Below are 16,661 nucleotides of genomic sequence, written 5' to 3' on the forward strand. Positions count from 1 at the left end.
ACATACACAGGACACTCAGAATCAACTAAGTAAATTTTGTTGCTGCACAGCCCAAACCTAACAAATATACCATAAGGAACAAGACACAAGAATTCACCACAGTCACTAAAATGAAAAGCAACTGTGATTTAATATTGCAATTTAGTGCACAACACATGGAAAAGGGACACCTGGCACGTTACACCTAACGTGCTTTTTTTTCTATGTGGGTGTGGGAAAGCACTCAGCTGAGCCTCCATTTATCCCCCCGAAAGGCAGATGTCTTATTTACCTATTTACCAGTGGGGTAATTGCCACGGACTGAATGGCCTCTTTATCAGGAGCAGTGTTTTGGAAGTGTTGCAGGCTAAAAGGCACCATCAGGTGCAAGGCACAGACAGTAGCACAGGGTGAGGAACAGGGATGGCATGTTACTAGGGCGTTTTTCAAACCGTTTACCAAACGAATCTATAACCTTCAGCAATGCAATGTGAAGGAAACTGTTCTGCACAGACATGAGCATGACTGAAGCACTAGAGTTACAATAAAACCAAAAGAAATTGATCATGACATAGACCCCAATTCTCTCTCCCTACTGCATTGCATCATCAATGTTAATTTCATTTCTCTCTGGAAATTGTGCAGCTATCTGTTACAGTTATCCATGATTTAAATACATTTCTATTTTTCCCTTTATTCTCGCTTCAGGAATTTGACAGTATTTTGTGGGGCTTTTGCTCCTGGTCAATCCCATGTTGCCATCCATCTGCTCCTGACAAAATCCTCCTCAGGAGCACATCCCTGTAAGGGCTTGGAAGCCCTCAGGATGTGTAGATGGATGTCAGTTACTTGAGCTGATCTGTTCCCTGGATTCCCTGTTGGCATCCCTTGAACAGGTGAGTGTTCAGCTCATATAAATCAGCTGAGCTCTCTTGGCACTCATTTCCATCAACCAAGAATCCAGCCCAAAATACAGAGCTGATTTCCCTGTCAGACTGTAGCCCTTGCTGAAAGGACCATGATCAGCAAAAGAAGTGCTAGAAACACTCAAAAAAATGGTGCTGGAGCTACAATTCTGACAGTTTTTGCACAGCAGGTGAAGTAAGGGCAGATGCTCCTCACCTGCCCCCTCCATTCCCTGGGCGCGCTGACAGAGACGTGAGCTGGGTTTTGCCTGCCAAGCAGTTCTGGCAAGTATTGTAAAGCACAAAACAGCTAAACCAGAAGACACCAAGTGATAAACCCGAAATTACTGAGAACTTGGGTGGAAATTCTCTTTATGAAAGCAGATCAACGTAAAATTCACATCCGTCTTTGTGAGTAGTAGTTAAGAATATGAATTTGGAGCGCAACAACATGACAAGTCTGTTTAAGACCTTGCCAAGACCATAAGGTGCAAGATGAATAAAAGAATGAATGTAAGAAAATATAGCTACTTGATAAAGAAACAAAAATGGCCCTTGTTACTTAGGGGAGAATAGAGGGATGACGGTTGTACTTGATGATCTCAAGGGTCTTCTCCAACCTAAATGATTCTACGATTCTACAATTTTGCAATGGCAACAACAATTAAGTTCACAGATACTAAAGGATTCAAGGAAGACCACATGAAGAACTATCCCTAGTCAATGCAAATAGCAAAAACTACAACCAGAGTGAATCTCTGAGCTCTGCCTAAGATGCCTAGATACCCATTAAACTAGGAGCTGGACTTAATCTAAACAAGGGTTATATTCTTCCCCTCCTCCTCACGTCAAGGGATGTTAGAAGTGATACTTCACCCAAAGCGGTCCCTTTGACCCCAGAGTTATGTCTTGCAATGAGAAGTTACTGCTCTGTTGTAGGTTAACAGTGGCGGAATCTGTCCCCACCCTGTTTTCTGCATCTTTCCAAAATATATCTGATTCTTCCAGGACGCATGCAACGAAAAGATGAGACCTACTCGAACCAAGCCGGTTCGCTGTGCATGGTGCTTTAGGTACAAATCCCACCCAGAGACACGACACGAGGTACCACTCCTCATTCTTTGGAGCCCGCAGAGGCCAGCGAGTGGGCAGCCAGACAGGAGAGCAGCTGAGGATGCAAACGTAAAGGAAAACGCACGGTGCAGTCAAAGGTACATTTGCAGTGCAAATGTAAATGACGCTGCGCAGTCACAGGACGGTGACTACACGGGATTAAGGGACTTTGCACAATATGGCTGTGTGGCTACTGCAAACAGATCTGTGGATTAACTGCACTAAGCAAATAGCCAGAGTAAAAAGAAAAGCAGAGTTTGATGCTGTTCGCTGAGATTTTACTTTGTGCGGCAGCATAACCACTTCTAATTTGCTTTTGCTCTGGCACATACAAGAGGAAAAATATGCAAAGCTGCCCCTCCTCCCTGCTGTCAGGACTGCAAAACAAATGAGAGATTTGAGTAAGTTTACTTGATTGTTATCACTATTAAAGGCACCTCAGGGGAATCATTCAGAGAAGAGAATAATTTGTAGTGGATAATAAATTAAATTTTCCTCTGTTTTCCTCCTTGGGAAAAATCTATTAGAGACTTTATAATTAAAACTCCTGAACATAGTTCACTAAATGTTTTTAACTGGAAAATGGTCTGTTTTTAAAAATGTCCTTTTTTTTTTTTTTCCATAAAACACTCTTTGCTCTCTTGAGAAACGCCACTGAAAATTAATAACTGACATTCTTCATCAGCAACTTGAAGCCATAAGATTTTGGCACCTAGTTCCAATTCTATTTGAAAATCCTGGCCAAACAAAAAAACCTTACTTTTTCTAATCCCTTTTAATAACAGTAATAGAGATTATGTGGGAAGATACAGAATGTGTTCAGGCACATATGTGATTCACAAAGTTGTCCTTTTCCCTTTGTACCCCTCACTGATTAGCCCAACCAGTGCACGCTGACCGAGAGAGCATCCTTTCTGCTTGGGGTTTTGATTGTGGTTGTTTTTTTAAACATATTTCACACTTCAAGATAATTAGTTTCCATCAAAGGCACCGTAGTTTGATTCCATACATCCATATGTATTCATAATGGAAATAGAGTAATAAGCTAAAACCAGACTGTCATCACTATACTGAATTTGCTGTCGAATCTCATGTCTATAGCTTACAAACACATTCCTTGAAACAGTAAATTATTAATTTACTAAGTTCTTACCATAATTTCAGTGAGATAAAGACTAAAAATGTTTACTTACTGATGTATATAGGTATCCTTCACTGTTCATTGCCAGATACAATTTTGTTTGAACCCCCTGAATCGCCACCACTCGTAAACCCACAGGTATGAGGTTAAACAAAGCTAGGAGAGAAAGGAGATGGAGAGCAAAATTAATCCTTTAAAGTACACAGGTTAGACAGAGAATTAAACCACAATTATCAGAATGAAACAAAAATGCCCATTCATGCATATATTAATTTCTGCAGGTGCCATAGAACAATACTGCTACTATCGTGTTCTTCTACAGAAATTTCAACCAACAGCTCAGAAATTATCTACAGAGGGTATCAACACATCTCCCCCATTCTGACGACATTGAATTGGAGGTACTGAGGGCTAAAAGGACTTACCTGCCTCATGAGCAGAATCCAGGGTCTGCTGAGTAGAGTTGGACATACTTAATTTGGTTTTGTTTTTTCTGACAATAAGTGCAAAAAAAAAAAAAAGTAATCTAGAAACAAACAGAAAGTCTTTCGAAATTATCAAAACTTTTTTTTTTTGCAAATTCAGTACATATTTTTGATCAAAAGGAAGGAGCAAGATGAAATTCTGGAAAGTTAAAAACCTTCATTAACATCTCAAAATGTTTCCACTCAAAACTCATTGGGTTTTTTTCTCTTTTTGAGAGGAGAATGGGTTTGAAAAAACAGAGTTAAATAACTGCAAAAAGGAAATGAAATGGTAACATATTCTTTAGATCAAGCCTTAAATCTGTGCTTTCAAAACTGAGCTGCTTCCAATGTTCTCCTAGCGTTTATGCTTGTACACATGCTAACAGTGGCAGTATTTATAAGCAGAGAAACGTCTCTTCAATAAATGAAGATTCCGGTTTGTAAAGTGGCAAATTAAGAAAGAAAAAAAGCAAAGCTCTGCCGCAGTTTAGATTCATGGATATGTTAAAACTGAACACAAGTAATAATGAGTTGAGGACAGTACTCTGTGTTCAATACGTGGGGTTAAAAATAAAAGGGAGTTAAGAAAATTTTCAAGAATTGTTATCATAACCCAAAGCATCTCCTTCCAGCCTGTTGTATAAATGCAGAAATAAGATGAAATAATTACTTGGCTGGAAAACTCTGGTCTGCTTTAGGCTGAAGTTTGGTATATCTGAAGCCAATTTCAAACTGAATTATGAATTTGAAATACTCTTATTTTTCCAAAAGTATAAGCTAAGAATTATGACCCATTATAAAGTCCTTTTTCAGCCTGACAACCCCCAAATGGTCATATTTAATTAAAAGAAAACCTGCAGCTTTGCCAACATTTAATACAGATCCTAAGTTCTGAGTGTGGGGTTGTCAAGAGTGTATCCAAAAAGGAAAGAGCAAACGTATGCATGTCCGTCCGTGATAAAGGCATGGCCAGAACCTAACACTGCGCACTGGGGACAAAGGACTAAATTTTGGTGAAAACAGCCTCTGTTCCAGCAGGCAGCTGGACCTCTAGCTCCATGTGCTGTCCTGGGTTAACCTGAGCATCCCAGCCCCTTGGCTCAGTGAAGAGGGGGTGCAGTGGGCTCGGGGGGGGCAGCAGCCAAGGGACACGCTCACGGCTGGGCTGTCACACTACTAACTGCGGGTGCTCTGCTCTGAGGCTGGGGCACCTTTCAGGGCTGAGCTTCCTACAGTGGTCGAATATAGCAGAGCAGGTGGAAATACGCAGAATTAATAAATAAATGTAGATCATAAAATCATACCTGTGTTTTTCTTTCCCTCTCATATACACGAGTGTACATGCAGACACAAACACGCACACACGCAGCCCCTCCTTGCACTCACCCCAAGCAAAAAATCAACAGAAATGGCTTTCTTTTCACTAAAACAAAATCATCTAGTTCTGTGCAGGTTCTGGTAATCAAAACGTATATTTTTCAGTATGGGAAATGCTAATGGCAATGGATTTCTCATTCATTCTACCAAATACTTGAATTTATTTTGGGGAGAAAATATTCCCTGTCTGATTCAGTAAATATTCCCTGGGTGAGCCCCCTTTTGCAGTTCAACCCCAAAAAGCAGCATCTGATTTCTGTGTAGGCAGGAGAGCACAATTTAAAGCTCAGTATCCAGGCAGAACCTGGAGATCTCTTCCGAAAGGTGCTTTCTTAATGGCATAGTTATGAGTAGGGCAAACGTTTGGCTATCTCCAGCACGAGGGTACGAGTAGGGGCTTTGCTGTAAATAGTGCTTCGAACCTGTCAGCAGATCAGCTCAGGGCAGGGCAAAGCCTGGGACAGCTGTGAAGATACAGCTCCCAGCCACAAGCCAGAGACAGGTTCCAGGGAGCGATTCCTGGCTGCACTGTGCTTGGCAAAGTGTGCAGAGACACGAGGCCGAGTGACTTCTGCCAGGGGAGGGCTGGGGTACCCACTGCGATGGGTGCTCCGCTGCTTCCCGCAGCAGCTGAACGCGTCTCCCTGCCATAAACGTACACGCTCTGTTTTGAGGCCAGACGAGAGCCGGGCACACGCAGAAGGTGGTTTAGCCATCGGTGGCATTAGCAGCTGCTGTGGCACAAACTATCGGATGTTGCAAAGGGGCTGTGGGGGAGGGACACTGGCTCTGCTGCCCACTGGCTCTGCTGAGGGGCAGAGGGACCAGCTGCTGGAGGGGTGCACAGCCAAGCTGTCCTATGCCCGCACAGCAGGACACAGCCAGGCTGCCCCAGCTGCCATCTCCAAGGCAAGGGGACACTGGCATTGCACCAGAAAAAGGGGATTGTCCCCTTTAGCAGCAGCCATTGCTCCCACCATCCTCGCACAGCAGCAAGCCCAAGCCTAGCTTCTGTAACAGGGAGCGGCCTGTCTGTGACCAGCAAACGCTGACGGGGCCAGCAGCAGAGCCATGAGCCCCCTCCTGTGCAAGCACCCAGTGCTGCGGACAATGGGTTTGGGATGCTCTCGCATTTCTAGGGCTTGACCCTCATGTGGGCGGATATGACAGCAAAGGTGGCAAAAGAGCCACAGGAAAATAAATTGCCTGTTACTATGCTCTATTTGCGTTAGCATAAAATAATGCAAATAGCATAAAATAACGCAAAGTTATTTGCATCCTAGCCTTTCCATACTACATTTGCACTGTTTAAAATAAGGATATAATATCCATCATAACAAAAAGCTTGGTGATGCCTAAGGGACAGATGATCTTTGCTATGGCCCTTGTGCAATGCAAGCTGACAGAGAATTAGAGCTGCAAAATAAGAGGCAGTGGGCCGCAGCTGGATTTATGAGTCTATCCATTACTGTGAGGTCTCTGTCATCCCTGGCTTGGCCACCTGGACCTTTGTATGCTTTCTGCAGGATTTGTTTCCTATACTTTCTTATTTTATCAGTCTTGAAATCTCTTTGTGTTGCCAAAATCGTGGAATAAATTCTGCCTTGATTTAAAACCTTGCCCTATTCAACATATATAATGAGGCAAAATCTGTTTCTCAGCCAGGAAATTTTTTCCACAAGGCACTTCAAATCACATGGACTCCTGGCTAAAACCAAGGTCTGATGAGTGCTATGGCTCCTCAGATCCATGCTTTGCTTTCTGCCCAAACTGTGCTCCAAAATCTCATCTATCTTTTAAACTCCCTGCAATTGTGGATGTGACCTTGCTTTTGTGAGCCCCGCATGCAGCAGTGGGTCTGCAGAGCTTGAAACAATGGCTCCCAAGACATGAGCCAAGGGGGATCTTCAGGCAAACTTCCCACCCAGCTCTAGGTGGCCAACGATGGAGAATGTAGGCTCCTGGCCCCAGGCAGCTGTCAGGAGCACGGAACAGCAGCTGGCTACTGGGGGCCACAAGCTCTCCCCATCCCTACCATAAACAGGGAAGAATAATTCTGAAATTTAAACGAGGCTGACCAACGCTCTGTCTGGAGACCAGGTGGACTACGGCTATGGTTTGCTCTAAAAAATGCAGTTGCAGAGTCGTAGCGCTGTGCAACTGCTCTGCTGGCCGCAGCTGAATTTGAGGATGCTCCCCTTATTGTTAAGGGGAGTTTTAATTATCGCACTGCGCTGCAAAGCAAATGGTCTTACAGAAGGAGTCCTCCTGCGTTTGGAAAGGGCTACAAGTCGTATGGCTTACCCGCAGTGCTCAAATATGGGCTAAACAAGAGATGTCTCTGCAGATATTGAAGAAAGGATTTCAGAGGGCCTGATCCACTTAATAGTCCTGTGAGCAAGGCTTTGGAGGAAGCCCCTTATGTGGACTCTGATCCATAGCATAAAATCAATCTCTCTTACTAGCTCCATTAAAAATGTTACAATTAAAATAAATTCTGGACTGCAGGATATTCAGGTCCATACACTGACCTTACATGAAAGAGGAATATATACAAAAGCATGTGGTTTTTTTACGATAAAACACTCCTCTGTTCTGAACACTTAGGTACTGCAGCCCAGCTGCAACCATTTCTGGGATACTTCCATTATATTTAAGTATTCAGCATTTTGGAAGGGTAATATCCAGTGACAAGGAGTTTTTATGATTTGCTTTGGAAGTTATCAGGTTATGGTAAATTTAAGGACACAGTGAAAACAAAAGATATCTTAAAAACAGATGCATTTGTACTTCCATAAATTTTACCTTGCTTCAAATCTCAGAATCCCTGTTAGAGGGACTCCAAGGAAAATATTTGAATGAAACCAAAAAAAAGATGCAATTTCAGATATTTGCTCTGGTTTATAACAGAGTAAGATTTGCCTATTTCTTTTTCTTTTTAAAGATAATTAGGTTAAACCCTGAAGTCCTGAAAGATTTGTACTGACTTTTAAAATCACAAATATTAGATCATTCACTTGAAAAAAAAGCAACTTTTAAGGTCCATAAGGATCATTCTTAGCGTAAATGTCATGGCTGCACTGAGAACTCTGTAAGATGGCAGCAGCCGCTCAGCGTTGCACTGAGCCAGCCTCCACGCCACCTTCTCCGTGGGTGAGGACGGACCTGGAGCCAAAGCTCAGGTGTCCCTACGGATCCCGCTTGTGCTCTGCCCTAAGGCCAGCACCTTCCGTGGCTGCAGACCTCCTCCCACAGCGAAACGAGGTCCTCCTGCCACTCAGAAGTTAACATAGGGATGCCAAAAGGATTAAAGAGGCTGTGGGAAAGGGCTGGGAGCAAGTGACGGGACAAGATACTTCCTATTGCATCTAGCGCTTACTCTGCCATATTCCAGTGCCCTCTAAAATGAAACATTTCACCTGCAAATGCTTTTCATGCATTACATGGCACTTAAATCAGTGTTTTTTAATAATTAAAAAGGAAGGTCCGCCTGTTGATTTTATGATTTGTTGTCTAAGTGGCCTGAAATGCCTTCTCAAAGTCCCTGCGCCTCCTAACTTTTTTTCAAAACAGAAACTTGGCTTAAGCTAAACACTGCAACTATGTGAAATACTTAAATGTTTTAATTACACACACCAAATCTATGCTCTAGTAATCTTTTCCTGTTTTCTATTAATTCTCAAAATTTTAAAAAATACAACAACAAACAAACCCAAAAACATCCAAAGCTTTTTCACAGAATAGCTCAGGAAATCTGGTTGAAAGCTGAAGGTATAATTAAGTTTAGAAGGGCTAAACAAAAATAATAATAGGGAAATGTGAACTTTAAATGATGATGAACTCTCATTGTGTGAACTAACATGGCTCTGTTTGAATGAGCCCCTGTTTAAGAGTGGAGATAGCATTATTCTATTTCAGGAACTCTGAGTAGGCGAACAAATTTTCCCTGTTGGAAAAAAAATATCTAATAAAATCCAAAGGACAGTAATGAACTTCTCTAAATTACCATGGAGATAACATTTGCTTTGTTTGTCATATGTGTCATCATTAGCTCCTCTAGTTCATTATTTCTATAAGTGATTTTTATTTGCATTTCTCTCAGACCCAGGAAGTCTGAAAGACTTTGTGCTGTGAGCAGAGTGTTAAATGCTACTTCCACTCACTCAGTCATCCCAGGACAACAATTTTGAATGGACCTATACGGGAAGAATGAGACACCACAGTTCACAAACACACCATTTATTCTCATGTCACTTACTATAACTACTGTCCTCCTCTTTTGTTCCATCAATTGTTCCATCTGCTTGCAACTGCAAGTGGTATCCTTGCCTGCTGTATAGCTTTGTTACTATACCTTTAAGCTGAGGCTCTGTAAAAAAACAATAGTGAGATTAATGTGGGAAATCCTGATATGCTGTTCCAAGTGAGCAGGATGCTAAAACCAAATCTCCAGGTTTCTTCTCAAGGCTGAGGTACGAAAAAGACCCAAAATAAAAGCAGGGCAACCAGCTTTGTAACACTTTCCACTCAGACTGAGATCGAATTTATGTCTATAAAATCAATTGTCAAAATGATTAAATGCCACTTTCGATTGCAATGTAGATAGCAAAGTAAAAAGCTACTTCCAGTGAATACAAATTCCAACAGTGTGCTGCTTGGCCTCAGGAGCTCAGCCCTATCTCTTTTAAGATTAGAAATGAGCTGGCAAAGAGCATATTCTGCCTTTTAAAAAAGGTGTGAGTTCTTAAATGGAGAGGAAAACCAGGACTACTACGATAGCAGTAATAAGAGCCACAGAGACGGTTGAGAGCCTAAATATATAGCAGCAAATGTTTAGCACAGGAACTGCTGCAGCTCTAATAAACAAACCCCCATTCCTTGCTGCTCCAAAGACTACAGAGCAGCCGAAATGATAAACTACTCAATGAACATATGGAAAATGGAGGGGGGAACCCTGAAATCCAGCAATGTGTGGAACTGCAGAATAAATATTACCAGAAGGGTTGAGGTAATTACCTCATCAGCTAGAAGAAGAAAGATCAAAACAACGCATAGTTTGGGTAGATTTCTTTTCCTCATAACCGTCCTCAGATTCACAGTTAGATAGCAAGACATCTCACAGTTTCTGATCATTCTAGACCAAAAAGTGTACAGCAACAGGATCTGCTGTCAAGCCTGTATAATTTAAGGTATCTAGGTAATGCACCAGGAGTAAATGCTAAAAAGGTCTACTTCCACTGAATCCCAATGACATCTGCATTGTAGTCATTTCGCACAATTATGCTTGTCAGGAGGTGATGCATCTCCACAGCTCGCTCCACAACGCCTTACCTAATTCAGAGATAAACATACTGTGAAGATATAATGTGCCATTTCCAAGAGCCAATGCCTGGTTAAGACTCCTTGTGTTTGTAATCAAAGACATCAGGGAGCTCTGCTACAGTACTTCATTTTAGTAGGAGCTGAAGGCAAAAGCTTACAATAGTTTGCGTAACTGTATTAGTTCCTATTAGCGACCTCTAATAAGGGTACTGATGGATGCACGATTCTTATCTACCAACTTTTCTGGTAAGAAATTAATCCAACCCCCGCTTTGGCCTTTTAGCCAGAATATATCCCAAAGCTGTTTGCAAACTGCAAGTGAGGCACCTCTTCTGTGGCTGCTGAGAAAAGCAGACAGGTTAAGTAGCTAACGGCATCAATGTTTCAGCACAGCAAAGCGACAGCAACATTACCAGAGTTTTGCTCCTCCCATGTACAAAAAAACCCACTTAGATCAGGGACTGAGTCTTCATGCCTGATCTTTCGCGCCTCTGACACAGCATCGCGTCTGCAGGGCAGCTGCATGTACGAGGTTCCTAGAAAGGAACAGGGTGCTGAAGCAAAACTCTGGAAGGTGCCGGTGAAAGCAAAAAGCCTCATCTGCAGTCAGCAAATAAAGCACAGCACAGGCATTCTGCAAAGCAGGAAGACAGAAACAGATCTCTAGACCACAAAGTTAACATACAACTGAAGGAGGTGCATGTGCGGGAACTTCCCCTGCTAACATCTCCCCCTCAAATAAATCCCATGTGTTTGTGTATGTGTAACAGAGAGAGAGGCCACTGAATTACTGGCACACAGGTGTGCAACTGAGGCAGATCACAATGGTGTGTGTTATCCAAATAAACCAGATGAACATGAAAGGGGACAGGACTGGCACGGGGTACCCATGCCCATCAGACCATACAAGCCAGGACTGGCCATACCCACACGTTCATTTTACCAGCCCTGAGACACCAGTTCCCCTTTCCCCATGCCTGATGCACATCCCAGTTTGCGTTAAATTAAACAAACCAACCCCCAGCCCCGAGATACAACCCTTGCCAACCTGGTCGCCGCCTTCGCCTTTTCTTGGAGCCAAAGAGCTTGACCCTGGAAAACACATTCAACTTGTTCTTGTCGCAGCTTCCCTTGCTCTTGCTGGGGCTGTTGACACACTTACAGGCATTGGACTTCTCCCGCTCCCTGGCTTGTCTCTTCTGGCGGATCAGGGAGCTGGCGATGGCTGCAGCCATGGCCGCCACCGCCCCGGCACCACTGGCGGGTCAGGCACACGGGGTTTGCTCGCCGGCTGCGGGCGCCGCAGCCAGCATGCTGCTCGGCCGGTCCCCAATGCCGGGGACACTGCCGGGCACCTTGGCCAACACCACCCACCGCCAGTCAGCTTGGGAGCCCAGGAGACACCGGCGGGATGCTCGCACCAGAGCCCTGGGTGGGGATGCAACAGTTTAGCTCAAGCGTTTTTGTCTGCTGAGATCTTCCCCTTTTGATTTTCTGATGGTTTTTTATTCCTCCCAACTTCTGGCAGGGGAAAGTTTGCAGGCAGAGGCGAGTGTTTCTACAGAGATCAAGCAGATCACTTGCAAGAAATCCTTCCAAGCTTCTCCAGATGCACTATTCACATGCAGACATGGCACAGCCAGTTGGCGCAAGATCATTGCATCTCTCCTAGCTCCAGTTTCTCCGGTTAACTTTTCTCCCCACCCGTCCCCCCCCCATTCAAATCCCAGCAAACACCTGTTAAGGCTCCAGCAGGGGCTGTCCAGTTGCAAGGGTTTTCTAGATCCTTTTTTCCTCTTCTCCCTTAAGAAGAGATCCGAAGCAAGTGGTGATGGAGACACTGGGAGGAGGTGCTGATGCCTGGAGCCTTGGCTGCCTGCTGCTGAATGCTTTGGGAAGCCTCTTCCCCTCGGCTCCTCACAGGTGCGGCTGACAGCACAGCCTCCTCTCCACGGACACGTTTGCTTTAGCGTTGCAACACTTCTCAGCAGACAGTAAACAGCCGGAGCTCCCCTGAGCCTGGTCGCCAGCAGCTCAGCGCCGAGACTGCAGCAGCAGCAGCGCTCAGGCAGCGGATGCACGCACTCGCACACACCCCACGAGCTGTGCGCTGGTACAGAAATGAGGCGACGCAGCAAGCCCCTTATCACCCTCCTCCTCCTCCTCCTCCTCCTCCTCTCCCAGGCAAGGCAGCGAGCGGGAGACCTGCCCGGTGGCTCTTTGTGCGTGAAGTTGCGGAGGGGCCCCCGGGGTGCAGGCAGGGGCTCAAGGTGGGCAGCGGGAGCCAGTGCAGCCCTGCTGCCCACCCTTGCCGGCCCCACGGGCGGTGGGTACCTGCTTTTGACAGAGCCGCCTCCCGGGGAGGTGCAGACACCCAAACAAACGTGACTGCGATGAGCAAATAGCTGGCACCAGGGTTTTGGCAGCGGAGTGAGGACACCTGGCTGGCAGCGGGAAGGTGGTTCGGGGAGGCAGGTGGGGGGCTCCAGCCACAGCTCCCCCCCTGCCTGTCCCCACCCTCACAGAATGGCCCCCTTTCTGCCTCACTGATTTATTGGAGGCTTTTTGCCTCTCTTGCTTTTCCTTCCCCCCCACCTGCTCTCGGCTCCTGTTTTCTAGCTGAGCCCAGAAAATCCTCAGAGAGCACGATTTCCTTGTCATTGCCATGTTCTCCCTCTTCTCTTTGACTCCCCCTCCCCAGTGCCTCTGTGTCCCCAAAGGCCAGGCTCTCATGCCAGCTGGGTTTATTCACCCCTGGCTAAGCGGGGGCCAGGGTGCGGTGGCACCAGGGCAAGGAGAAGCAGCAGTACCATGATGCTGAGGAGCACAGGCTGGTGTCAGAGCCTGGCACTGCACTGTGGTTGATGCCCTGCACACATCCATGCCCCAGGACATAGGAAGCAGGAGATCCTGGGGATCCCTTTGCAACCCACCCCCTGCTCTTCCAAATGCTTTCAACAGCTGGAGCCTAAAATAAAGCCAATTCAGGCTAGAAACAAAACAGAGATTTGCAGCCCTGAAGGCAAACAGCTATTGAAAGAATTTATCCCCGAGGCAGAGGGGATTCGCAGTCACTTGCTGGCACTGAGGCAGGGTGGGTAGTCCCCTGTGCTGGAGGGGGGAGGCTGTGGGCTGGTTCCTTGCAGGAGCTGAGCTTAGTGGGGACTGTGATGGCAACAGGCTTCGGTCATCCAAGCCTGGGACTTGCGTCCTGTGTGCCCTGGGCCAGCCCCAGGGCTCCTCTGGGTCTATCGAGACAGAACCCATGCAGGTGGGTTGGTGTGACAGCACCAGATTGCTGATGTGCTTTCAGACTCAGCCAGGCTTCTCAGGATACCTGCCCCTTCTTTCTGTCCTCCACACGACCCTCCCTTCCCTCCCTCGGGCTGCACACTGTGCTCCCAGGGAAGTGCAGTGGTAACCACGCTGCCCAGTACCTTCACTTCAAAAAGCCCAGTTGAAAAGCAGCTCGCTGTACCTCTGCAAACATTACAGTCCCTCCCTGGACTAGAAAGAGCTCGCAACAGGGTCCAGATCTGTTTCCTCCAACTGGGAACTCCTGTCCCAATACATGTTGCATGGCCAGGCCTTAATAACAGCAATGCCCATCATGCACAAATTTTACGATGATGATGTCTGACTGAAAGGACAGTGTGTGCCATCACAGCCTGAGACCTCGCCAGCCAACACGCTATATTGAACTCGGCAGCCCCACATACTCACCCATAACACCTCTTTTCTGCAAGAAGTATATGTATACATGTACAGCTACACATGTAGGCATGTACACACACTCACCTTTGTTTACGAGGCACTTCATGGCATCCACATATAAATGTAAAATCAACACTCCTAATTTCTTATTTGGGTTAAACAGTAGGGTAAAAATAACTGTAATTCACAAGTTCCACCACTACCCTCATCTGCCAGTCCACATAAGACATGTGAAATCCAACCCAAGAGACAGCCAGTTGGATATTATTAGTAATAACTCTTCCTACTCAACTCACCGGTAACGTACTATGATTTTTGCCAACTTTTCACTTCCAATACAGTCATGAGCGAGACTTGTTTTTCCTGAGACTCACCCATTACTTTATAAATATTCCCAGTTTGGAAAGCAGCATTTGATCTTCAGATCAAAGTGAAGCTCCCTCATTGTGATCTGTCCTGTAGGCCAGATGACATTTCATTTTCACAATGACTACCCAGAACTCAGAATTTGGCTAACCTTGAAAATCCTGAGGAAAAGCAGTATATAAAACTGGTATTTAGGATATCTTTCTGCCAGCATTCCAGCCTGCATGCTTAAAATCCATAATGAAAATTCATTTGCACAAATGTTCCTTGACAGATAACTAAAGAGAGGAATAAAAATAGCATATATGCATAATCAGATTTAAGTTTCAAAAAGCAGTCCTCCAGGTTTTTTTGCATGATCAACCTCTCCATCTATCGGTACTCCCACAAACATGTCTTCGTTTACTATAAATGGCATATGAAAATGAAGATCTTCTTGGGAAAACATCTTTGGTACAGGACCAGTCTTTGGACTACTTCAGTGTTACAGATATAAAAATCTCAAGGAACAGCTTTATTTTCTTTGAGCAGCAAGAGCTGTTCACTCCCTACCAGGCTAGAAAGGTAAAATAAAATAAAATAACATTCCAAGTGACTTTTTGAATGTAGAAGACAAGCAGAAACTCCTTGAACACATGCCCTCTTTCTTTGTGTGTGATTATTGCAACAGAGCACATTTAAAGCTTGAAGAGTAGATTGCCAGAGCCATTTAAACCAAGAATTAAGCATCAGCATAGGGCAGATATGTACAATTACTGTCAGAGACAGCACCGTGATCTACCTGGAGCTGGAAGGTGACCCAGCAGCAGTTCTACTCTTTTGAAGCGGACAAAGATGTCACCCACTTCTGATTTATAGTTTTCCTTTCAGTCATCTCTTGAGTTTATGCCGATTTTCTATGATTATTTCCATGATTCTGATCATTAAAATGTACTTGAACCTCCAGAAGTTGTCTGGATTAGGCAAAAGTAGAGCCTGCAGTTTGGTATCATGCCTCCCAAACCAGGACTGGCTCTTTGGCTAACGCAGGACATGGTTTTCAACCAACACTAAGTGTCTGCCCTCGCTGCCTGGCTCCTGCAAGAAAAGGCATCAACTGCAAGCCCAAAACTTGCAAGCGGCCCAAACTGCAAGTGGCGGTGGCTATTTCACCAACTCAGAGGAAAGTGCAAAACTTCTGGGTTTTGCTCCATCCTCCTTGAACCATTTGCACTGCGGCAGGTCCCATACCACCACTGTTTCAATAGTTTGATTCTATCCCGAGCATAAAAGTTTTATAGGAGGTCCTATATAAACAGGTAGCTGCTGAGCAAAACAGACGCTGCACAAAAATTCAGACCAGATGAAAAATCCCAGGCCAGCTGCAGACCTCACCGTCAGGAAACAAGCTGCAATTTTTGACAAGCTGCCGTGGCTTTGCAGCGCGCCCGGTGCCAGCGGCAGGCTGCGAGCAGAGGAACTCCTCCTCCCCCCCGCTGATCACCTATGCTATTTCGGCACACGAACGCCAACAGATGTGATCCAGCACAGAGCGGCGTCTCGGTGCAGCACTGCTGTCAGCGAAGGGAACGGGTGGAGGAGAGACGGCACTTTCTGGCTGCCTGTTCAAGTGCACTGGTGACTGGCACATGAGCCCAACATGCCACTCGCCGAGGGACCCAAGCTCCTCCGTGCCCTGTAGAAGTATTAATGATTCCCATGACATGCTGCCATAAAGCAGAAACTTACCGCCAGCACCTCGGGTCAAAATATCCCATCCTCAGACTAAACAGCATGTTCAGTTACTTCCTCTTCCTCCATAAACCAAAAGATTTATAGGAGGTCCTTTTTGCTGGGCAAAACAAATGCTGCATAAAAATCAAGACCAGAAGAAAAATCACAAGGCAGCTCCAGAATCACTCAGCCCATCATAAACCCCCAAACCACCCCTCCACATTTACAGGCCTAAAGCGGCTTTGGTGTGACAGAAGAATTTCAGCTGCCATGGGAGTCCCTCCCAAGGCTCTTTTGTTCTTGCTGGGGTAACATGCTACTGCTGTTACAGAACAGGCAGAAAAAAAAAAGCTTCAGGACTCAAATCTACAGACTATTTGCACTGCCTATACTCCTCAAAAGCAGAGAATTGTTTTCTGAAAAGTGCCACCAGAATCGCTTCTCTCTCTTTTCAGGTTGAGATAAACAAGACTTCATCCAGTCAGGTATGACACAGCAGCTCTGAGGCCCCCAGTGATTTTTTTTCCTCTTCTAAGTAAACAGAATTACTATTCACCAGGAAAC

At 45.3% G+C, this 16,661-nt stretch overlaps 1 protein-coding gene across 4 annotated transcripts in view; it reads right to left on the reverse strand.

The window, feature by feature from the left end:
• Window positions 1-16,661, reverse strand: part of FGF13 (fibroblast growth factor 13) — a 263,357-nt gene that overhangs the window by 51,915 nt on the left and 194,781 nt on the right. For 3 of the 4 annotated variants that reach the window (XM_005232749.4, XM_005232751.4, XM_027780247.2), the window contains 2 exons: window positions 9,241-9,351; window positions 3,191-3,294 (listed from right to left, as the gene is read on the reverse strand). In XM_005232749.4, coding sequence (XP_005232806.1) covers window positions 3,191-3,294; window positions 9,241-9,351 — 215 coding nt within the window. Of the gene's footprint in view, window positions 1-3,190; window positions 3,295-9,240; window positions 9,352-11,352; window positions 12,436-16,661 lie in introns of those variants that run through there. The other variant, XM_005232750.4, reaches the window with a different exon arrangement.

The sequence above is a fragment of the Falco peregrinus genome, chromosome 13, assembly GCF_023634155.1.
Source record: "Falco peregrinus isolate bFalPer1 chromosome 13, bFalPer1.pri, whole genome shotgun sequence".
NCBI classification, from domain to species: domain Eukaryota; kingdom Metazoa; phylum Chordata; class Aves; order Falconiformes; family Falconidae; genus Falco; species Falco peregrinus.